The sequence below is a fragment of the Enhydra lutris genome, unplaced genomic scaffold, assembly GCF_002288905.1.
Source record: "Enhydra lutris kenyoni isolate GAN:26980312 unplaced genomic scaffold, ASM228890v2 scaffoldscaffold68, whole genome shotgun sequence".
NCBI classification, from domain to species: Eukaryota; Metazoa; Chordata; class Mammalia; order Carnivora; family Mustelidae; genus Enhydra; species Enhydra lutris.
The window spans coordinates 4974167-4999246 of NW_019154152.1; the positions used below are offsets into that span (position 1 = coordinate 4974167).

Consider the following 25080-nt stretch of genomic DNA (forward strand, 5'->3'; position numbering starts at 1 on the left):
TCCAATAATGTATCTATCTATACGTTTTTTTTATTTTTTCCCCAATAATATATATTTTAAACCTTAATACTAAACTTTAGTAATGATTCTCAGATCAACTATTAAGGTACATAGTATTTTGTGTAACAAATAATTAAAAGTAAGACATATGTGCATATAGGTAGCAATTAAGTATTCTGAGAAAATACATTATGACATTTTAGTCCATCAAATCCTATAGTTCTAAATAAAGCAAATAAATCACTCACAGAAATAATACATAAGCTAATTACCCTCAAAACCAATCTGGTGAAAGTCCTTAGTTTATTCCAAATTACATGACTAAAATGTTATAATTCTAAGCCAGCACTAAGAATTTAAATGCAAATTTTAAGATAATAGCTTTAGATTAAAAGGAATCTGAATATTTACAAAATACCTCTTACAAGTTTATGTCAAGGTATTTTCTCATTTTCCTACTATACCTTCAAAACAATTAACAGAACTAGAAAAACACAAGTAAAAAATAAGCATTTTTCAACCTTTATGTTATTTCAATTATATTCTCCAGAAAAACATCTCAGATAGAAAATTATTACTAACCCCCCCAAAAACAAAAAAAACCAAAACAAAACACAAACAAAAAAAATTATTACTTGTATATGAGGCTTCAAATTCTTCCAGGTGAGGGCATGAGAAACTCCTTGATTAATATAATTTAATGTCTGTTGTAAAACTCGAGGAGCCATATATTGTTTCTCCTTGTACTGATATAATACCTTCAATAAGACCTTTGAAAAAAATATTTGATCAGAAACCAAAACTTAAATAGAAATTTAACTACTTTGTAAGTCAGCAAAAGCATCTGACCTGTAACTTAATACCCAGATCATCATCCTAAAATAACAACCATATTCTCTTAAAAAGAAAGTAATTTTGAAAATTTTGTGTCAGAGAACCATATTTATTCCCAAGGTAGTCAAATAAACAAACTGAATTAATACTATGTCAAAGGACTAGTTTCTGATTAAGTATAAAAAGAAAACCACAGGTTACTCACTGAACATGCCATAACTTTGAGATAGCCCTGCATTGTTGTTTACCTCCCAGAAAAACCTTATGCAAACCACTTACCAATTTAATGTCTGCTGTCTGGCAGGAGTTCTAATTCTATGTATTTGAGAATAGCAATTGTAAAGATTTGGCCCACAGACCTCCTGAAGGGTCTGTGAGGTCAAAACTATTTTCATAATAAGGCCAAGACATTATCTGCCCTTTTCACTACGTAACATCTGCATCGATGGTACAAAAGCAATGGTGGCAAATCCTCTGGCGCCTAACATGAATCAAGGAGTGGCACCCAAGTGTACCAGCAGTCATCATATTCTTCACAGCCACATTAAATTCAAAACATTCATTCCTTAAGAATACTCTTAATGAATCAGAAATATAAATATTAAACGGGGAGTATACAACATATAGCACTTCTTCTACATACCAAAGTACAATGGTTGGAAGAAAAGCTGAAATAGCTTTCCTATCAAATGCTATCATATGCTTGAAAGAAAAACTGACAGACAAATTATGGTTATTTAGACTTCTGTGTATGGCATATTTTTCCTCAAAAATGAATAAAATGAGCCTGTCACCTCAAGGAAAATAACTGAGAGTATGTTACTGATGTTAAAATCTGAGCTTTTAAACAAAATTAGAATTCTCAAAAATCTTAGATGCAAAGACTTAGATCTGCTTAATTAGTTTCCAATATTTAAAGATATTTCTGATAACATCAGTGGTAATATTAGCAAATATGATTTTTTTAAAAGATTTTATTTATTTGACACAGAGAGAGAGATCCTAAGTAGGCAGAGAGGCAGGCAGAGAGTGGGGGGAAGCAGGCTCCCTGCTGAGCACAGAGCCCGATGCAGGGCTTGATCGAAGGACCCTGAGATTATGACCTGAGCCAAAGGCAGAGGCTTAACCCACTGAGCCACCCAGGCGCCCCGATTTCTTTTTAAAAACTGCATAATGAAGGGCGCCTGGGTGCCTCAGTAGGTTGAATCTCCAACTCTTGATTTCCACTCAGGTCATGATCTCAGGATTGTGAGATCAAGACCCACGGTAAGTAAGCTCAGCGCTCAGTGGGTAACCTGCTTTTCCTCCCTCTCCCTCTGCTCCTCCCCCTGCTCATGCATGCTATCCTTGCTCTCTCTCTAAAATAAAAAAACCTTTTAAAAAATAAAATAAAATTGCATAATGAAGTATATTAACATTTGGAAAATGTCCATTAACTCAGTTTTCCAAATGACCAGCTATTATAAAATCGTGTATGGATAAATGATCCATTCAAAGTGCAATACAGATCAACAGGTGATAATGTAAAAGAATATAAAATGCTTATTGTTAACAAACTTTACACTTAAATTAACTTTTAAGAAACTACCACTATTGAGTGGCTCAGTTGGTAGAGCATGTCACTTGATCTTGGGGTCATGAGTTAGAGTCCCACATTGGGTGCAGAGTTTACTTAAAAACAAAAACAAAACTATCATTATCATATTTTGATGTGATATCAAAGAATTTCCACAATTTTGTGAAAAGTTTACAAGTCTTTCTTTTTCCAACTTATCTGGGCCACAGTGTGCAGTTATGTCCACCAAAAAAAAATTTAAAAAGACTAAATACATAGGTAGATGAGTATATAACTGCCTTTATTAAGCCATACATTAAAAATTTAGTAAAAATGTTTAACAATACCATTTCCTTTTGTTAAAAACTTTTCATTTTGGGAAACAGTTTTTTAAAAAATAATACATATTCTGGGGGCACCTGGGTGGCTCAGTGGGTTAAAGCCTCTGCCTTCAGCTCGGGTCATGATCCCAGAGTCCTGGGATCGAGCCCCATATCCGGCTCTCTCCTCAGTGGGGAGCCTGCTTCTTCCTCTCTCTCTCTGCCTGCCTCTCTTGCCTACTTGTGATCTCTATGTGTCAAATAAATAAATAAAAGCTTTAAAAAAACCCATATTCTGTGTTAATATACATTAGGTTTATTATTTTTAAATGAATTAATACTCTTACATTTTAATTTCTAGTATGATAAGTAGCAGAGGTATAAATCACATAAATGGAAGCTTGCTGAGGCTCTCAAAAATTTAGGGAATAAGGAAGACCTAAGACCAAAAAATGAGAACTGATACAGGGTTCAAAATATTAAAGACTGCTACATGCCATCCTTGGGTACCAATAAACCAGGGAAAAGGGCAGAAATTAACCTAATAATAATGTTTCAATTTAGAAAAATTCTTAGACTTACTTGCTGGACACCAACAGCAAACGCCTTCAGAAATACTTCAGCAAATTCATTATACTCCTTGGAAACATTGCCAGGGCTTCCATACCTAAAAGAACATTAAAATGCCCGCTGTTTCTTTATAATGTTTTATATATTGACACTTATAAAACTAAGAGCTTGAAAAAATAAACTTAAGTCATCATACACTGAGAGAAGCTTACCTTTCAAAAAGCCTTGCTAAGATATGTAAAGCCCACTTCTTACATTTCCACCATGGTAACTCTGGTCTATCATCTTCTTCAACCTGAAGTGTTTCCTTCAAAGAGATTTATTTAATGATAGTAAGAGATGATACAATCTAAGAAGAAGAGCATGAGGTGAGAAGAGACTCACAAAAACCATTTATGTTGGCCTTTAGAAATAAAAGGCTAGATCTGGAAAAGTACTAACTCTTATTTAAATATAAGAGGCACTTTCATCTGCTTCACTACTTGGTTACACAGCAAACTCAAACACAAACATTTTAGTCAAAATCCAATTAACATAAAGCCAAGGCCATGAAAAGTAGTTTAATCAAAACCAGTATAGTTCAGGGCGCCTGGGTGTCTCAGTGGGTTAAGTCTCTGCCTTCAGCTCAGGTCATGGTCTCAGGGTCCTGGGATCGAGACCCACATCGGGCTCTCTGCTCAGCAGGGAGCCTGCTTCCCCATCTTTCTCTGCCACCTCTCTCCCTACTTGTGATTTCTCTGTCAAATAAATAAATAAATCTTAAAAAACAAAACAAAACAGTATAGTTCAAATCAAAAGGGCATGAGAAACACCACCTCAAAAATCTAATTTCAGAAATATTGGTATAAACACAAAAGGATAAACAGATGAAGACATTAATTTAAAAACAATAGTGAAAAACTACCACGGTAAACATTCGCAAATAAGGGAATGCTTACTTATGGAACACCTATAAAATACTACTATACAACCACTAAAAGAATGGACTGGATCCTGGGGTACCTGGGTGGCTGAGTCATTACAAGTCTGCCTTCTGCCAAAGTCATGATCCCAGAGTCCTGGGATTGAGCCCCTCCTCAGAATCCCTGCTCTGCTGGAAGCCTGCTTCTCCCTCTCCCACTCCCCTTGCTTGTGTTCCCTCTCTTGCTGTGTCTCTGTCAAATAAATACATAAAATCTTAAAAAAAAAAAAAAAAAAAAAAAAAAAGGACTGGATCCTTACATATTGACCTACAACATCCCGACATATTTTTAATTTACAATGGAAAGTAAGACTTGGAACAACCAAGTCTTAGTTTAACAAACTAAAACTAAAAGTGAGAGCAATGATACAGCCACTTTGAAAATCACTTTAGAAGTTACTGATGAAGTTAAACATATACCTATCCTATGACCCGATTTTACTCTTTGGTAATTTGCTCAAGAAAAATGAAAACATGTGATCACAAAAAGATTTGTGTAAGGACATCCATAGCAGCTCTATTAGTACTACTAAAATCCTGAAACCACCTAGCTGTCCATCAACTTGTGAATGGATAAATAAATTGTAGTATATCCACACAATAAAATACTACTTGGTAATAAAAAGGAACAAGCTACTATAACACAACATAAATACATAAGAAACAGACTAACACAACATGATATATCTCATAAATATATCATGCAAAAGAAGGTAAATACCAAAAATTAGCTTTATTTTAAGTTCTAAAACAGGCAAAATTAATCTATGGTGCTAGAAATGAGAATGGTAATGATAGGAAAGACTAAAACTAGCCACCAGCAAATATTCTAGGTGATGATTACATGGATATATGCAACTGATAACTCACTGGACTGTTTATTTATAATATGTGTGTTTATAAATTATACCCAAAAAGTACAGAGTGGTTATAAATGAAAACGTAACATTTTATTTTGTACCTATTAAATGTGTCCAGAAAAATATACAACAAACGTTTCCTACAGAGAGGAAGAAATGTTCCTTCACTTCTTCTACACTGTTGTTGTTTTGTTTTTTTAAAGTAGGCTCCACACCCACTGCAGAGCCAAACACACTGGGCTCAAATTCACAACCCCGTGAGATCAAGAACTAAGCCAACTGAGATCAAGAGTCAGACATTCAACCAAGTCACCAAGGCGCCCCTACACTGTTTTTCCTTTTAAATAGGAATTTAAGCAATAAACCATAAAACAAGGGGGTCTCACTAATGCCACTAATAAAATTGTTTTGGGTAAATTATATAATCCTTCAGTGTCTCCATTCAAAATAAATTCAGAGGGGATAGGGGAGAAAAATTAATTCAGAGAGATTTTTTGAGGATGAAATAAGTAAGGAATATTAAAGCACTTAAAGCGTATTTTGTATTTAGGACTTATAAATTCCCTTACCTCTCTAGAAAACTAGATTATAAAGAAAAATTGCATTTATTTTAAAAATTGTGACTAAATTGGGCTCCTCAGTGGCTCAGCTGGTTGGGTGTCTTCTGGGATTGAGTCCTGCATCAGGGTCCTTGCTCAGATAGGGGTCTGGTTCTCCCTCTGCCTCTCACCCCCAACTTGCACGCGCGCGCGTGCGCTCTCTCTCTCTCTCTCTCTCTCTCGCAAAAATAAATCTTTTTTTAAAAAGTGACTAAATAAAACAATTCCTATGTACTAAATTCTCTATGTACAATTCTGTATGTACTAAAACCCACTGAACTGTACACTTTGAAAAGGTTAAATTTATGGAATATGTGTTATCTCTATATAAAACTGTTTTTTAAAAGAACAAGTAATATAACTAACTACAAAGTCTTCTGGTTCATGAGTAGCTGACAAATTATTAGGCTAAACTCCAGATGCAAGCACTTTTTAAAAAATACATAATATATAAAATTGTATTAGTTTAAGGTATATAACACAACAATGTGATATATGTATACACTGTGAAATGATTACCACCGTAAATTTAAGAAGGTGGTCAAAACTTTTAGTTGTATGATAAATAAGTTCTGGAGATGTAATGTTCAGCACAGTGACTATATAGTTAACAGTACTGTACTATATACTTGAAGGATGCTAAGAGAGTAGATCTTAGAAATTCTCATCATGGGCTGCCTGGGTGGCTCAGTTTGTTAAGAATCTGCCTTCAGCTCAGGTCATGATCCCACGGTCCTGAGACTGAGCCCCAGGTCAGGCTCTCTGCTCACCAGGGAACCTGCTTCTCACTCTCCCTGCCATTCCCCCTGCTTATGCATCCTCTCTAATAAATAAATACAATCTTAAAAAAAAAAATTCTCATCATAGGGCATCTACGTGACTCAGTCGATTAAGTTTCCGACTGTTGATTTCGGCTCAGGTCATGATCTCAGGATCCTGGGATTGAGCACTGCGTGGACCTCCACGCTCAGAGGGCAGTCTGAGGATACTCTCTTCCTCTGCCCCTCCCCCTGCTCACCCATGTACGCTTTCCCTTTCTCTAAATTAATCTTTAAAAACATTTCTCATAAGAAAAGGATTTTGGGGCGCCTGGGTGGCTCAGTGGGTTAAAGCCTCTGCCTTCGGCTCAGGTCATGATCCCAGAGTCCTGGGATCGAGGCCCGCATCGGGCTCTCTGCTCAGCGGAGAGCCTGCTTCCTCCTCTCTCTCTGACTGCCTCTCTGCCTACTTGTGATCTATCTCTGTCAAATAAATAAATAAAATCTTAAAAAAAAAAAAAAAGAAAAGAAAAGAAAAGGATTTTGTAGGGCGCCTGGGTGGCTCAGTCAGTTAAAGCCTCTGCCTTCAGCTTGGGTCATGGTCCCAGGGTCCTGGGATAGAGCCCTACATCGGGCTCTCTGCTCAGCAGGGAGCCTGCTTCCTCTTCTCCCTCTGCCTGCCTCTCCACCTACTTGTGGTCTCTGTCAAAAAAATAAATAAAATCTTAAAAAAAAAAAAAAAAAAAGACAGAAAAGGATTTTGTAGCTATGTGAGTTGATATATATTATGAACTCTTAATTAAAACCTGAGAAGATAAGATGGGGTGCCTGGCTGGCTCAGTTGCATGTGACTTCTGATCTCAGGGTCGTGAGTATGAGCCCCATGTTAGGTGTAGAGATTACTTAAATAAAACTTAAAAAAAAATTTTTTTAAATGAAGGGGCTCCTGGGTGGCTCTTAGCTGAATGTCTACCTTTCGCTTAGGTCATGATCTCAGGCCCTGCATTGGGCTCCTTGCTCACTGGGGAGTCTGCTTCTTAGCCCCCACCCCACCGCCCCCAATCATGTGCTCTCTCTCACTCACTCTCTATCACATTATAAAAAAACTTTATATATAGATAAATACATAAATAAATAAAATTAAAAACTGAGAAGAAACAGAAGCATTAGGATATAAGTTCCCAAGATATAAGTACCTATAGATATAAATACCTAAACAACAGTATATGAAATAACACTGCACAATTTTTAATTATTATTGCACATATGTAAACAAACAAAATGGTCTCTTTATCTAGAATAATTTGCATCATGAATTATATAAACTCATAAAAATGTTACAGAAAGTGTCAGTTAAAATTCCCAAAAGATAATTAGATATTTCAGTAATACAAGAACACATAGAGACTTACATTCGGTACATCTCTGTTCACAACAGTCTTTAAAATTTCTATCCATTCTGTCAGGTTCTGTTGGTTTATCAGCTCCAATGGTAGTGTATACTAAATGAAAATCAAGAATCAATACTTTAAAATCATTACAAAAGAAAATCCTACTTCCTTTAACTCTTCACAAAACCTATAAAAAGTATTTCATTCAATCCTCATTTCCCATTTTTAGTACACAAGCAAATTTCTTATCTGGCTGATTTGATCAGTTATCCACAACCGAGAATTGTGGCATTACAGTGACCATCCTTGTCTTAGTCCCAAATTACTGGGAATACATCTTATTTTTACCCTAAGAGTGATATTGTGATTTCTAGTGAATGTCTTTTATCAAGTGAAGAAAATTTCTATTCTAGGACTCTTAGCTTGTTTTTTGTTTCTTTAAAGTGGGAATGGTTATTAAATGTTATCAAATGCTTTATGTGGCAATCTTAGAGATGGTTATAGGTCTTCTTCTATGAGTTAATCATAGGGGCGCCTGGGTGGCTCAGTGGGTTGAGCCTCTGCCTTTGACTCAGGTCATGATCTCAGGGTCCTGGGACTGGGCCATGCATTGGGCTCTCTGCTCGGAGGGGAGCCTGCTTCCCCCGCTCTCTCTGCCTGCCTCTCTGCCCACTTGTGATCTCTCTGTCAAGTAAATAAATAAAATCTTAAAAAAAAAAAAAAAAAAAAAAGGAGTTAATCATAGGAAACTGATCTCTTAACCACTGATCCACTCTTTCTTGCATTCCTTGGATAAATCCTCTCAACAGGGATAAAATCAATACCCTATTTGGGATTTTAGAATATCTATTTTCACAAGTGAGAAAGGGCTATACTGAATATCAGGGTATGTTAGCATCAAAAAATCAGTTGGGAAGATAAATATCTTGCCCTATTCCCTAGAACAATTTACAAAAATAACTTATTCTTAATCTAAAAGTTATAATCTTACCAACTAAAAAACAAACAAAAACAGTATATTATATACCCAAATCACTTGTAAAAATTCTGTAAGAAGCAGCCAATGGAATGGCATTAAAGTGTCCTTTGATTAAGACTGGGAGATAATGGACTATCTTTACTAATCTAGCAAAGATACACAAAATCCAACCAAACAATATGGTGAGTCAGTTACAATCTTAGTGGAAGTCACAGATCTATTTAAATGAGATTTTGAAGTTAAGTAAGTGTATAAAAGAAACCAAAGGTTCTAGTAGATGAGATGAATCCTTCTATGGCTATATGGCACAAAAAGAACTAAAATTTTAATCTTGATCTAAACCAGTTTCATTTAAGTAATTATATCCCACTGAGAAAATACACACAATCATTTCCTCATTGGATATCTTTTATCCCAGGAAAATTTAGAATATGTAAAAATGATGAAGCCCATCACTGTGTGCCAGCCAAGCCACAGTACTAGTATTTTTGTTAAACTTAGGAATAGGTTTTGTAGTCACTGGGACAATCTATATATATTTGGCACATCAGGTTCATGCTAGATATAAATTGTAATTTCAGTAATTGATTTTCAGACTTGTGAGCTTTGCGCAGTGGCAGTATCATAGCCAATGGGGTTTATCCGAGGTGCAATTATTACTAATTGATTTTCAGACTTGTGAATTCTCAAGGTGAAAGGCATAAAAATTTTTTTACTAAAATTTTGTAAATAGTGTCAGATGATTTAAGAGAACTTAAGATTGACCAGTTATAATTTAAGATCTATTGGTCTTGTTTATGTATTTAGGGAAGTGTGCTTCGTTAGACTTTTAATGCACACATAATTTTGGCAATTTATATATGACTAGCAAATCATCCATTTGTAATCCATTTGTAATCTAGATTTTCAAGTGAAATTATTATTAAGACATGGAAATTCTTTGTTATCTTTTAATGTAGCAAAAGATAGACTTTTATATATAAAAATTACCTGAACAAGAGCATAGAAGATCTTGAAAATCTGTTTCTGGATGAGGACAGATTGATCAGACTGATCAGAAAGAAGCTGGATAAAACGGTCCTTTAGAACTGGCAGGAAATGCTGCATTGCTGCTACCAGTGGACTCCGTTCCTCTGGTTTCTTGTACCTTTGGGTAGGAATACAAACTAATTCTGTAAGAATTTGCATCACAATTTCATTTATATGAATGAGATACAAAATTAAACTGCCTGTTTGTCCACACAAATATAAGCAAATACTTCCTAAGCAACTTTAGATTCCTAGAAAAAAAAGGAAAAACCAACAATGGAACTATATCACAAGCAAAAGCAACTTAAGAAAAACCTCAAATAATAACAAAGTATCTAAAATTTTCTGAGCATTCATTATGAAGTCAATAATCCTCAAGGCTCCGGGGTACCTGGGTGGCTCAGTGGGTTAAAGCCTCTGCCTTCGGCTCAGGTCACGATCCCAGAGTCCTGGGATCGAGCCCCACATTGGGCTCTCTGTTCAGCAGGGAGCCTGCTTCCTCCTCTCTCTCTGCCTGCCTCTCTGACTACTCTGTCTCTGTCAAATAAATAAAATCTCTAAAAAAAAAAAAAAAAAAAAAATCCTCAAGGCTCCATTAGTATCCTCACTTCAATAGTTTGAGTAAACTGAAGCACAGAGCAGTATCTTTCTCAACATACTCCTCTAGGTATGAACTTCAGCAGTCAAGATCCAAGGTCTGCCCTCACTACAGTCTCTAATTGTGAATGCTTATACAACTGAGGAGCTACAATGACTTAGCTTTTAAATATTAGCAGGTAACTGATATAAAATTGATTATCTATTACCCTCCTTAAGTTATTTACATACCAAAAGCATTAAGGCAGAAGTGGCATCTAGAAAGCAGAAAATAAGCACTTTATAAACAGGATGTTCTTTTGTAACCTATTTGGCAACAAAACCTGACTTCAACAGGCTATTTATGGTCTTCATTTATCCCATCTGGAGTGGATATTCATGTATTTTATAGCAGATATCATAATATGCATCTGACTACCGGTGTTGGTCCAATTTCAACAGGAGTGTTTAACATGTATTATTATGTGAACCTTCTTATCTTTCTAAAATCCAAAAACTTCTGAATTCTGAATCACATTTGCTCCAAGGATGTGGGTAAAGAACTGCTGCCCTAAGTGAGAAATTTCCATGTATAGATGTCTTAGCATTTTAACAGTATTATTTAAAAAGGTCTGTTGATTTATTTTTAATTAAACTGTACTTCAATTTAAAAAACACTGTGTCAACTATGCTTCAATGGAAAACAAAAACCTTAAACAAGTAAATTAACAGATTAGAACTATAGGGGGACACCTGGATGGTTCAATTGGTTAAGCATCTGCCCTTGGGTCAGGTCATGATCTCCCAAGTCCTGGGAGAGGCCAGAGCCCAGCTTCTTACTCAGCAGGGAGTCTGCTTCTCACTCTCTCTCCCCATTCCCATCACTGATTCTCTAATAAATAAACAAAATCTTAAAGAAAAAGAACTATAGGAATGACACCCCACCTTCTATTATTAAGGAGTGGATAGGCAGAATAGCTTTACAAAATACAGACTAGTGGTTAAGTCATTATTCTAAAAAACTGAGTTTATCTTTTTAGATTAAACTGCTTTTTAATTGGTTTTTCCTACCAGATTCCAGTTTTATCTATTGGTAGCCTTCTTGAAGAGCAATATATATTTAAGAATTGAGTATCTGAGCACATTTTTAAAAGGTAAAGGTAAGGGTCACCTGGATGGCTCAGTTGGTTAAGCACCTGACTCTTGATTTCAGCTTGGGTCATGATCTCAAGAGTTCTAAGATCAGGCCCCAAGACAGGCTCTGCACTCAGCAGGCGTCCACTGAAGATTCTCTCATTCTCGCTCTGCCCTTACCCCCACTCACACACACTCTCTCTCCAAAATAAATAAATAAAATCTTTTTAAAAAAAGGTAAAGGTAAAAAGGCTAGATTATTTTCCCCTACTAGATGGAAATAGAACTGAAATAAATTGCCAAGAATAAAACACACCACAGGGGCGCCTGAATGGCTCAGTGGATTAAAGCCTCTGCCTTCAGCTCAGGTCATCATCTCAGGGTCCTGGGATCGAGCCCCACATCGGGCTCCCTGCTTGGCGGTAGCCTGCTTCCCCACTGCCACCCCCCCACCTGCCTCTCTGCCTACTTGTGATCTCTGTCAAATAAATAAGTAAAGATCTAAAAAACAAAACAAAACAAAAACAAAAACAAAAAACCACAACAAATGTTCTAATAATGATTGAGACTACTGAACAATTAACTCACAGATTATTTAAAATACTGTTTTAACATGCTGAGAAATTACACCTAGCATACATTTTAAAACATCTGTACAGTTTTCAGTCAGTAAAAACAATTAACAATTTATGAAAGGAAGCCATTTTCAGTCTCCGATCTGATTATACAAACTACAGTGATTAAAGACAGTACTTCCTTTTAACTACAAAGGCAGAACTATATTATGCACTTCTCTCCATTTACCCAACCCAGATGATCACCCACATTAAGAAGGTTTGAGTATCCAGTCCATATTACACATTCTTCTTTCCTAACTCCCTCTCTACATTCAGGAGAGGACTTGAAATTAGGTGGTACTAGCTGCTAATCTACGCTAACTGGTATATGAAAGTAATTATGGTAGGAAACAAATTACTAACCCCTAAGACCTGAGGGTTCCTGACAGCACGAAAATGTGACGCTAATAAAAGCGGACTACCACAAGGCTACAATGTGCCAATCTGGTGAGCCATGCTCACAGGAAATCCTAAGTACTAGCCCATCTCTTTACCGTAAAAAAAAAAAAAAAAAAAAAAAAAAAACCAACAAAAAACAAAAAAAAATCTTCAATGGTACATTAGTATCTAAAAGGTTACATCCAAATTCTCCATCACAGCATTCAAAACTGTCTTTAACATGGTCCCAATTTACCAGCTCCAAATTTATCCCCCCCGCCTCTAAACAGAAATTATCCATACCATTGGTGGTCTCCTCACTACCCACTAAAGATAATATCTCATTTCTACCTCTGTACCTTTCTTTGTTCATACTACTCCGTGTGGTGTGACATGCCCTCCTCTTCAAATGCTCCTACTGTGCTCTTTCAACTGACAAGCATTTCCTGAGGATCTATGCTCCTGAAGACCACCACAACTTCCAATTTCTCCATGAATTTTCTTAGAACTGCTTCAGTCCACACAGATCCCTTGTGAACACCTTGTGCTCCACAATCGAACACTGGCTGGAAATGAACTGGAATTCCAATATTGTAGCAGCCTCCTATGTCTCCCATTTAAAAAAATCTCTGTCACACTCTCTCCTGCTAAGATTATAGGACAGGAGAGACTTAACCTCCTTAATGACAATAACAGCTTATTATTGTTATTCTCTCTCATTTTAGTCACTCACTTACCAGAACTACAACAACTGGCACTCTGATAGAAGTTGGAGCAACAGCTGGAACATTCCTTAGCAGGAAGATGGGTAGCTGGTGGGAACACAAGAAAACACCAGTACCAATGCTGTAAATGGTATACTTCTCTCCTGCTCAGAAGAAAAGCAGCAGTTCATCAGCTACTTTAGTTGGGACCCAAAAAGGGTATCGGAGGCTAACTACAGGCCCCAGAATTAGCGGGCTCACAATGGCATCTGTGCAGCTGTCAGGTCTGGAAATAAGGCCACCATCATGGTGTAAGTGTTCCTCATGCCTTCCTCAAAATTTTCTGTTATCAAAACTTTCAAATGCCTACAAATTTCATTACTTCCACTACACGACTGAGATAATCCCTTCAATGTATAGCTTACTACTCTTAATGCTATACCTCAGCTTCCAAGGTTAGACCTTTTTTCTCATCCCTAAACCCAGATCTAAAATGATCCCTTGGCCTAAAATCTTTCTTACTGATACTAATTACTTATATGAACTATAATTTGCTCAAATATGCAAACACTGAAACAGGTGACTGAATCCCTAAAACACAATGATTAAAAATGATCATGTGAAATTCCAACATATCCTTCTTAAAGAATTACAGGTAGGTTCTTGAAACTTATCAAGACCCCAAATTAAGATAAAAAATTCACAGAAAGCCAGAAGTTAAACAAGCTCTAATGCTCAAAGTACTCTGATACCCTTCACATTGTAAAAAAGCTTATGTTTAGGCCTTTTATCAGCACAAACTGAGGAGCCCATATTGAGGAATTAGAGATAACCCAGTTTTTGAATAGGGAAACAGATAATATGAAAAAAAGGGCACAACAAGTTTCTAAGCTGAATCAACAGAAGTGACTAAAGAATTAAAATAAGATCCTACTTTAAAAAGAAAATACTGCATTAAAATCAACATATAATTCGCTAATTTTTATATACCAAATGTAATTTTAAATATTCAAACAAAATACCTTAAAATTTCCAAATTTTTCCTACTTCTCAAATCTCTGTAGGAATTGAGAGACACTTACTCATAATTTTTCACAAGCTGATAAAGGCAAAGAAGAATTCCTAGCCAACAAGCACTGTTATCAGACTGAAGATAAAAGCCAATTTTGTCCACAATGGCAGTCCAGCGGCTTGGATAATCATGTTTGATGATATGGTGAATGCATGTAGTAAGCTGTACCCTGAAAGTCAAAAATAAACAATAAGGAGAAAGAAATGGTACCTAGATAAAATTCTGCTCACACAAAGAAAATGGCTGGTTAGGTAAAAATAAGTCATTGAGAAAAAACTACCCATTCCTACTGATTTAAAAGAAACCCAACAAATGTTACAAATGTAGGTGTGATTTTATTTTTCCTTATTTTTCATCCCTATCATCAACTGATGAGTTTCATTTAAAACACAGCTATTTTCATTAAAAATTCTGCAAAACTGGGGTGTCTGGATGGCTCAGTCAGTTATGCATTTGACCCTCGATTTTGGGTCAGGTCGTAATCTCAGGGTTGTGAGATCGAGCCTTGCATCAGGCTCATGTTCAGTGCAGAGTCTGCTTGTCCCTCTCCTCCCCTCTGCTCTCTATCTAAAATAAATAAATACAATTCTTTAAAAAAAATTCTACAAAATCATATAAAAATAAGAACTTTTAGTGATCAAGAATATTTAATATATAGGTCAGCATTCTACAGTTTTCTTTAACCCCTCTCACCTGATCACACTGTTTCATAAATTTCACATGAAGAAGTTTAGAAGTTCTTGGTTTAAAAATAAAAGAAGTTGTTCTTGGTTTTTATAAATATAAAAACTACAGTAAGAAAATACAAAAGGAATTTGCCTGTTATTAAGTTTACTGCTATAAAAATGACAGGTTTTTATGTTCTGAAAGGACCCACTGTGCTGTCCCCTCCCAAACTCCACAAATTATGTACCTAAAACAATGGGTAAGTTTTAAAATATACATATACCTGATGAGCTCAGGAGAGTGGATAATAGCTTCTACAATATTTTCTCGAATACAATGTCGATCTTCTTCTGGAATAGTATAAGGGGATATATCCCCTGGTGCTGTTTCCCGATCAGGCCAATACTGTGTTATCATATTTTTCAAATAGATAACACCTAAAATGTAGATCAATTTGACAAAAGAGTGTTTACTGTGAAAGTACTGTGAATATCCCTTTTAAGTGTCCACACCTCCATTTAAAATACTGCATATTTTATTATTTTCAAAGTTGATAATCAAAACAGTTTAATTCTTAGCTACAGTAATCACCCATGAAGTTAGTATTAAACATACAGGCTAAGAAACTACAAATAAACACACTATACAAATAAAACTATTAAGACTTTTTACATCACATTTATACTTTTTATCCTGCTTTCTGTAGGAAAGCTATTTGGATTGATTTAACCATATTAATTTTCTAAATGAAGCCTCTAAAGACAAAACTACATATACATACTATACTGTTCCCACAATTAATAACACTGCTATAGACTGAGTATTTGTGGCCCTCTCAAATTCATATGAAAATCCAAACCCCCCAGTTTGATGGTATTAGGGGTGGGGTCTTTTGTGATTAATGCCTTTATAGGAAAAACACCAGAGAGGTTCCTATCCTCTCAACATGTTGGGCTCTAAGAACCAGAAAGTGGGTCCTCATCAGACACCAAATTTGCTTGCTCCTTGATTTTGGACTTCTCAGCCTCCAGAACTTTGAGCAATATATCTATCATCCAGCCTACGATATTCTGTTATAGGAGCCCAAACTAAGACACACAAAGGCTGTTATTTTTATCATAGGAAAATTACAGCATAAAAATTTTTAGTCTAGGGGCACCTGGGTGGCTCAGTGGTTTAAGCCTCTGCCTTCAGCTCAGGTCATGATCTCGGGGTTCTGGGATCAAGTCTCGCATTGGGCTCTCTGCTCAGCAGGGAACCTGCTTCCCTCTCTCTCTCTGCCTGCCTCTCTGCCTACTTATGATCTCTCTCTGTCAAATAAATAAATTCCAAAAAAAAAAAAAAAAATTTTTTTTAGTCTATAAATTTAAGCATTTCATTAATATACCACAATCAACCACTTCAAATTCATATTATTTTATGGGAAAATGTGCTGTGTTCAAAAATTACAGATTACTTTTTCTGTTATCTATCACACCACTATCTTGAATACTGCTGGTCAACACAAGATGAACTAGATTGCTAACAATGCTTTTTATCCAGTTCTCTACCCCCAAATGAGAAAAAGAACCCTCAACCACAAATGTATATGATGTATAGGAAATGGAAATTATTCAAAATTAATCAATTACTAAATTCTACAAAACACCAGCCCTTCTCTGATTAGTAATTAACACTTACCTGGAGTATTACACCTATTTGAATAGCATAACTCATACATCTATGACTTTTATATTCTACTTGGCTCTACCTTGGGAATTAAAATACTACTCCCCCCCCACAAAAATACTCCTCCTTATAGTATCTCAAAAAAGATTGACTGCACATTAAAATACCCTTCAACAAAAGTTTTAAGACAAACTACCTCTACAGTAAAGAACACTGACTCAGTATATGTAATATGTTTTAGGTTAGTACTATTTCCAGAATTTTGATTCTTTAGCTCCAAAACAGAACAGATTAAAATTAAGACGTGACAGTGCTATATCTTCTGCACAGAGCCTCTGAGTATTTCTATCATAATACATAAAAGAATGGGTATATAGGAGCGCCTGGGTGGCTCAGTCGTTAAGCGTCTGCCTTCAGCTCAGGTCATGATCCCAGGGTCCTGGGATCAAGCCCCACATTCCAGCTCCCTGCTCAGCAGGAAGCCTGCATCTCCCTCTTCCTCTCCCCCTGCTTGTGTTCCCTCTCTCGCTGTGTCTCTGTCAAATAAATAAATAAAATCTGAAAAAAAAAAAAAAAAAAAAAAAAAAAAAAAGAATGGGTATATATATTTATTTGTATAATTATGATTCAGTATCTTAAGGTTTTTGGTCTCCAAAACACATAAACAAGTGAGAACTGCACTGTAAGAATACCGTGATTCAAAGTCTATTCCATCCAGGATGCTTGGATTCTGCTACAAAGACCAAATGCATCTCTCAAGTCTAGCAGACGGAATCACCATATGCCCTACACTAAAGAGTATCATTCAATTATTAAAAGAATGTAATTTGTAAAGTAATGATTAGATTTTAAAATTCTTGACTAATTCCACAGTTTGGCTGCTTCTGGTTTTGTACATACTAACTACACAACTTTTTAGTATAATTTAATTTTGCTAATGCACATAATCAAGTCTCAAAATGTTAATTAAGGTCATCCCTCCTCCTTTCAACATCTTAGCAAAAATCTGAGATTTAAAGGCAATTATTTTATTCATTTCAGAAGTAGAATTTAGTGACTCATCAGGTGTATGTAATACCCAGTGCTCATTACATCAAAGGCCCTCCTTAATGCCCATCATCCAATTATCCCTTCCCTCCACGCATCTCCCTCCAACAACCTAAGTTTATTCCTAGTGTTCAGTGTCTCTTATGGTTTGCCTCCCTCTCAATTTTCACCTTGTTCTTCCTTCCCTTCCTCAAATGTTCACCTGTCTTGTTTTTTAAATTCCACATATGAGTGAAATCATATGGTATTTTTCTGAGGCAAAGATTCTTATCTACAAAATAACCAAATAGGAAAACGCCAACTTCATTAGCAGAAGAGAAATGACAGTTAAAATGCATAAAAGCAACTTTTCAGATGTAGTGAAAAGAAGGGCCATATGTACCCCAATGTTCATGGCAGCAACAGCCACAATTGCTAAAACTGTGGGAAGAGCCAAGATGCCCTTCAACAGACGAATGGATAAAGAAGATATGGTCCATATATACAATGGAATATTATGCCTCCATCAGAAAGGATGAATACCCAAATTCTATATCAATATGAATGGACTGGAGGAGATTACGCTGAGTGAAGTAAGTCAAGCTGAGAGAGTCAATTATCATATGGTTTCACCTACTTGTAGAGTGTAAGGAATAATATGGAGGACATTAGGAGAAGGAAAGGAAAAATGAATTGGGGGATACTGGAGGGGGGAAGGAAGCATGAGAGACTGTGGACTCTGAAAAACAAACTGAGGGTTTTGAGGGGGGGCAGGGGTGAGGGGATAGGTGAGCCTGGTGGTGGGTATTAAGGAGGGCACATATTGCATGGAGCACTGGGTGTGGCACATAAACAATGAATTTTGGAACACTGAAAAAATAAAATTAAAATTTAAAAAAATAAAGGCAACCTTTTCCTTTAATTAGAAATTTTTAAAAAAGACTTACAGCTGACCAAGGCCTAGTGAAATTACTATATTTCATAGGCCCCCAAAAATGTTCCATTGTTGTGCTACTTATATAATACCAATATTTTAAAAAATAATAAACTTATGTGCATTCATTTGTTTACTGAGTATGTTTGGTGTGTCAGGCAATATTTTAGGTACTGTGAATACAACTGTTAATGAAACAAATCTAAGATTAAATGCTAACACTTGAAAGATGGTTCACTTCATATGGCACATTATGGTAAATTATTTAATCACTGAAATAAATGTTAAGACTAACACTATGTAAAGAAAAGGGATGAGCTTACTATACATTAAATGAAGCAAAAAAATTTTTTTAACAAAACTGATGTACAGAAAAAGAACAGCAAGAAATAGTATCATAACTGGTTTTTCTAGAATGGTGAAATTATTAATAACTTTATATTTCCTATAACAAAATTAATACACCTGCAAATAAGTAACAGGACCTGAAGATGTGAATTCCATTATTTTGCAGACCAACAGATAATATGAGAAGTAACCCACCACATTTTCACAGACCATTTGGTACTGAGAGAACTGCTCAATATCTTATTGAAACTGGAACTAAGAAATACAGTAGTCCCCCACTTATGCACAGATTCACTTCCCGTGGTTTTGTTACCCGTGGTCACCCAGTCAAGAAGCATATGACCTTTTCTGACATATTATCAGAATATATTTTGACCATGTCAAAATGCCTACATCATTAATCTCACCTCGTCTCATTACACAGGGATTTGATCTTTACACATCATCACAAGAGTGAGTACAGTAAAATAAGATATTTTAAGAGAGAGACCACATTCACATACCTTTTATTATAGTATCCTGTTATAACTATTCTAATTTATTATTAATTATTGTGGCTAAATTCTTACTTGCCTAATTTACAAATTAAATTTTATCATAAGTATGTACATATAGGAAAATATGTAGTACATATAGCATCAGTTCTATACAGTTTCAGGCACCCACTGTGGACCTTAAAATGTAACAGTCATGGATGGAGTGGCTAATGTAGTACTTTTTAAAAGGTTAAAAACAGTAAATGCACAAGCTCTAAGGAGCAAGTGCATAAACAAAGGGGTTTGTATCTTAGAATCATCCACCAGGCTACAAAGAATCTTTTAATAAACCCTATCAATTTCTCTTTTAATTCAACGGAATACCACATTCCTTTAACTCTGCCACCAATAACAAGGCACTAGCTGTTATAGTAAACACATGAGGGCAAACGGATTTTCAGGAAGAAAATCACTGAAGGGTCACCCCAACACACCTCTGCTATTCAACTATGAACCTTTTAAATAACTGATTTACACAAACCCAAGAAAATAATTCAGGAACTTGCCTGCCTGTCTCACAGGTAAATCCAGTTGTTCCGACATAGTAATCTGAAGCAGTGTTGAAACAAAATTCAGAGACTTGTGTGCCTACAAACAAACAAAAAAAAATAGGTTTTAAATTTCTGCAAATAAATATTCCCAGTACTCTGTCCTACTGTTTGACTGGCACAAAAGGCTAACCACCCACAAGTTGGTCCAAGCCTTATTTCCCATCACTCACCGACAATGAACTAAAAAAAAAAAAATTAATAACCTAACTCCTAAAATATTCTGGATGTTTGCATTTGCCTTCATTTCATACTGCTCCACTTCCCGTTTATCCTAACTGGCACTCTTAACCTACCTACACTTAACTTACACGAACAGCTCAAGAACAATATCCTCTTTAATACCTACTTTCCCGATTCAGTAATAATTTCTCCATAGAGATGTTCTACTGAGTGACCAGACAAACTAAATCAGTAAAAATTAATAGTCTGGGAAGTGGTTTCCAAGGTACTAATAATGTTTTATTTTGGAATGTGGCTATTTCACCAAAGTGTTCAGTGTGTAAAAATTAATCAACAGTACCCTTCCAATGACTATCCTGTATGCATGTTACATTTAAATAGAAATTTAAAAATAGCTCTGAACATACAATAAAAGTAGGATACAAATTATATGTTGATAATAAATACATTTATATGAAATTCCAATGTAGCATATACAGAAAATAAAGAAATACACCCAAAATGTTAATATAGTTATCTCTTGGGTGGTGGGATTATAAAGGGGCTATTCTTCACATATTTTCTATTTTCCAGTTTATACTACAGACCCTGGACACTTTCATTAACAATATAAAAAAGTTATTTAATGATTCCTAAACTTGTCATATTTGCTTCTGTTTTTTTAAAAAAAACAACCACTCAAGTTATATCCCTTCTTAAATGTTTTCACAGTTGCATTCTCTCTCCCCCAATATAACTACCACCTATGTCATCTCTTCCTTTCTGCCCAAGTTTTAGTATTTTTTCTGCACATGTTCATATAAACAATAGTAATTTTTTTAAAATCTTTTTTTTTAATTATTTATTTACTTATTTGAAAGTGAGGCAGTGAGAGAGAGCATGAGCGAGGAGAAGGTCAGAGGGAGAAGCAAACTCCCCGTGGAGCTGGGAGTCCCATGCGGCACTTGATCCCAGGACTCCGGGATCATGACCCGAGCCGAAAGCAGCCGTCCAACCAACTGAGCCACCCAGGCGTCCCAACAATAGTAATTTTTATTTTAGTTTCTTCTTTACAGACTTTCCCCCACAAAAATATTCCATACATTCTTAGAAACAAAAATTTCCCTTTGGATATAAGAAATTTCTTCTACATTAGAAGCTGGAATTCAGTCACTCCAAAAAGTGTTTATTTAAATGTTCCTGGTGCATGACCCCATGGCAGGAGCTGAGAATACAAAGCTGAAACAAAATAATAAGGTTCCATGACCTCATGGAAAAAAGAGTTTAATGTGAAGGACAGTGAAGATAATCAAACAAGTAATTACAGTAAAGTACAGTAGAAGAGGTAGACACAGTATGGGAGAATCAAAAGGAGAATCTTCCAACCTAGAAGTAACAGGTAAAGACCCAAATGGGAGTAGTTAAGTGGAGGAATGATAGGTATTTGTCCTTTCTGGTAAACACCATTAACCACTGTAACTTTCCTGAAACACCCTTCTAACTATGCAATTCACACACCACTGTTTCTTCTCAGATTGCTTTGCTGGTTTCTTATCCTATTTAAACTGTAACTGCTCAGTCATAGGCCATCTTTTACACTTCCCAGCTGATTTCATCCAACCACTGTCTTTAAATACTTTGTCAGATATATTATTTCCAGTCCACTTCACTCTTAAGAGATTTCTTTAACATCCCTACCTTCACAGGCTTCTCAAATTTATTACGTTCAAAGCATATTCTCCCCTAAAAGCTATGTTTCTACTTTCTTGTACTTCTTCCCACCTTTTTCATCACTAACCAAAGTTACTTATGTCTAATACCTGAATGACATCTTTAATACTTCCCTCTTTTTTATCCCAATTCAATATGTCAGGACCTGTCAATTCTATATTCAAAATACTTCTATAATTAATATACCCACTTTCTCCATTCCCACTAACATCAACCTCATCCAAACGACTATCATCTTCCTTTATGTAAGTAAGTACTCCTTACCTCCACCATTCCCCTTTTAACAGCCAAAGGTCTTTAAAATTGTAAATCAACCCCCTTAAAAAAAGGGAAAAAAGCCTTTTAATAATTTTTTTTTTTTTAAATTTTATTTGTCAGGGCCTCTTGGGTGGCTCAGGTGTTAAGCGGCTGCCTTTGGCTCAGGTCACGATTCCAGGGACCTGGGATAGAGCCCTTCATCAGGCTCTCTGCTCAGCAGGGGTCTGCTTCTTCCTCTCCCACTCCCCTTGCTTGTGTTTCCTATCTCACTCTGCCTCTCTGTGTCATATAAATAAATCCTTTTTTTAAAAAAGTTTATTTGTCAGAGAGAGCACACAAAGCAGGGAGAACAGCAGGCAGAAAGAGAAGCAGGCTCCCTGCTGAGCAAAGAGCCTGATGTGGAAATTGGCCCCAGGACCATGGGATCATGACCTGAGCTGAACAGAGACGCCTGACTGACTGAGCCACCTAGGCGTCCCAATGGCTTTCTACTCTACTTCCCAAAGGCTGTATGAGGGTCTGTATTATCTTGCCCTCCCTATTTCATCTCATTTAAAGAAACTTTCTCACCTCCCACTGTCCCACCTTACCAGCTGCCTTTAGGTTCTTTCAACAACAAACATAATTACTCCACTGTCCATGCTGTGACTTTCTACCTATAACACTCTTCTGTCCACTGCTCCACTGGAGTTAACTGATTCACAGCTTCACATTCTTTGAGTTTCCACTTAAACATTTAGAGAAGGCTTTGCTGACTGATCATTCAAGTTAAAGAAGGGCTCCCTATTACTCTCATAATTTCCAGGGTTTTTTTTCCTGTAACATTTATTACATATTTGTAGACTGATTTATGTCCATCTCTTCTGTTAATTAGATTTTAAGCTTGACAGTAACTATTACTATTTTTATTCCCAGTTCCTCATGATGGTTGGCATTTAAGGTGTTCAATGAATTTATTAAATGAAGAACTGAAATGAATCAACAAAAAAATGCCTTGGAAGCAGCAGTGAGCACCTAGGAGCAGTGTAGTATAAAAGAGTACTTACATTAAAGAGACAGATGAGCCCACAAAGGACACTACTATCCACACTAACACTGTGGTTCTTTTTAGGACATTTATATTATTGTATATATCTTATCTCCTGCATCGAATTATGAATCCCTGGAAAGGACAGCTAGATTCAGACAGTCTGATTATAAATACAAGTGATGCTATTTCCGACATTTTAAAATCTTGAGCAAGTTGCTTCAGTAAATCTAAGACTTAATTACAAAATTAGTGTAACAAAATCTGCTTCACAGGATGGCTATAAGTAGTAAGTGAACAAGGTGCCTGGATGGCTCAGTTGGTTGAGTGTCTGCCTTCAGTTCAGGTCATGATCCCGAGGTCCTGATATGGAGCCCAAAGTGGGGCTCCCTGCTCAGCGGGGAGTCTGCTTCTCCCTCTCCTTCTGCCCCTCCCCCCAGCATGTGCTCTCTAGCTCTCACTCATTCCCTCTCAAATAAATAAACAAAATTTTTGAAAAAAGGTGAAATATGTAAAATATTATAGTAAATATCAAGACATAACAAATTGTTATGCTGTTTTTATCTCCATACACAGTAGAATCTCATCTTTCTCAGAGTATGTTCTGGCATAAACTGAGCATTGCCAAATGGTTCTTAGTTCTTTAAATCACTTAAAAAGGGCACCTGGGTAGCTCAGTGGGTTAAAGCCTCTGCCTTCGGCTCAGGTCATGATCCCAGAGTCCTGGGATCGAGCCCCACATCGGGCTCTCTGCTCCGCAGGGAGCTTGCTTCCGCCTCTCTCTCTGCCTGCCTCTCTGCCTACTTGTGATCTCTGTCAAATAAATAAATAAGTAAATATTTAAAAAAAAAAAAAATCACTTAAAAAATACAACATTTGTGGGGCACCTGGGTGGCTCAGTTAAGTGTCTGCCTTCGGCTCAGGTCATAATCCCAGAGTCCTGGGATAGAGCCCTAAATCGGGCTCCCTGCTTGGCAGGAAGCCTGCTTCTCTCTCTCCCATTCCCCCCTGCTTGTGTGTTCCCTCCCTCACTGTGTCTCTCTGTCAAATAAATAAATAAAATCTTAAAAAACAAAACAAAACAAATATTTGTGGTTTTGTATATACAGGGTTCTCTTAAGGTCCCACTACTGCAGTTTTTCCTTCTGAGTTAAAAAGTACTTCTAGGATTGGAACCCCAGATGAAGTTGACGGATTCTGTTTAGGGGTCATGTTAAAATAACAAAAACCACCACAACGAACACTGTTTTTGTTGGCTAGCCACATATATAGGCACATGTGAGTTAAAAATGAGCATATGACACTAACTATATCTTCCTACAAGCACAATAGGTACTCCACAATGTTACATCAACAAAAGACCTTTATCAATTTTTAATTTAAGTTTTAAATATAAAAAATAAAACCCCAGGGGCACCTGAGTGGCTCAATCAGTTAAGCATCTACCTTTGGCTAAAGTCAGGATCTCGGGATCCTGGGATCGAGCCCCATGTCAGGCTCCCTGCTCAGCAGAAACCTGCTTCTCCCACCCCCTCCCCATGCTCTCTCCCTCTCTCAAATAAATTAAATAAATAAATAAATAAATAAATAAAAGAAAATCCCAAGTACCTGAAGGAAACCATGGTTAAAAACAAAAACAAAACAGGGGCGCCTGGGTGGCTCAGTGAGTTAAAGCCTCTGCCTTTGGCTCAGGTCATGATCTCAGGGTCGTGGGATCGAGCCCCGCATCGGGCTCTCTGCTCAATGGGGAGCCTACTTCCTCCTCTCTCTCTGCCTACTTGTGATCTCTGTCTGTCAAATAAATAAATAAAATCTTAAACAAACAAACAAACAAAAAAA

At 36.4% G+C, this 25080-nt stretch overlaps 1 protein-coding gene across 3 annotated transcripts in view; it reads right to left on the minus strand.

The window, feature by feature from the left end:
- Positions 1-25080, minus strand: part of LOC111159420 (importin 7) — a 57356-nt gene that overhangs the window by 19072 nt on the left and 13204 nt on the right. For all 3 annotated transcript variants that reach the window (XR_002641415.1, XM_022521869.1, XM_022521871.1), the window contains exons 2-9: positions 20022-20103; positions 15287-15440; positions 14348-14506; positions 9818-9974; positions 7870-7959; positions 3492-3586; positions 3292-3376; positions 636-770 (exon numbers count right to left, since the gene is read on the minus strand). Coding sequence is in view for 2 of the 3 variants with exons in the window: in XM_022521869.1 (XP_022377577.1) it covers positions 636-770; positions 3292-3376; positions 3492-3586; positions 7870-7959; positions 9818-9974; positions 14348-14506; positions 15287-15440; positions 20022-20103 (957 nt within the window). In the remaining variant the exon portion in view is untranslated. The remainder of the gene's footprint in view (positions 1-635; positions 771-3291; positions 3377-3491; positions 3587-7869; positions 7960-9817; positions 9975-14347; positions 14507-15286; positions 15441-20021; positions 20104-25080) is intronic.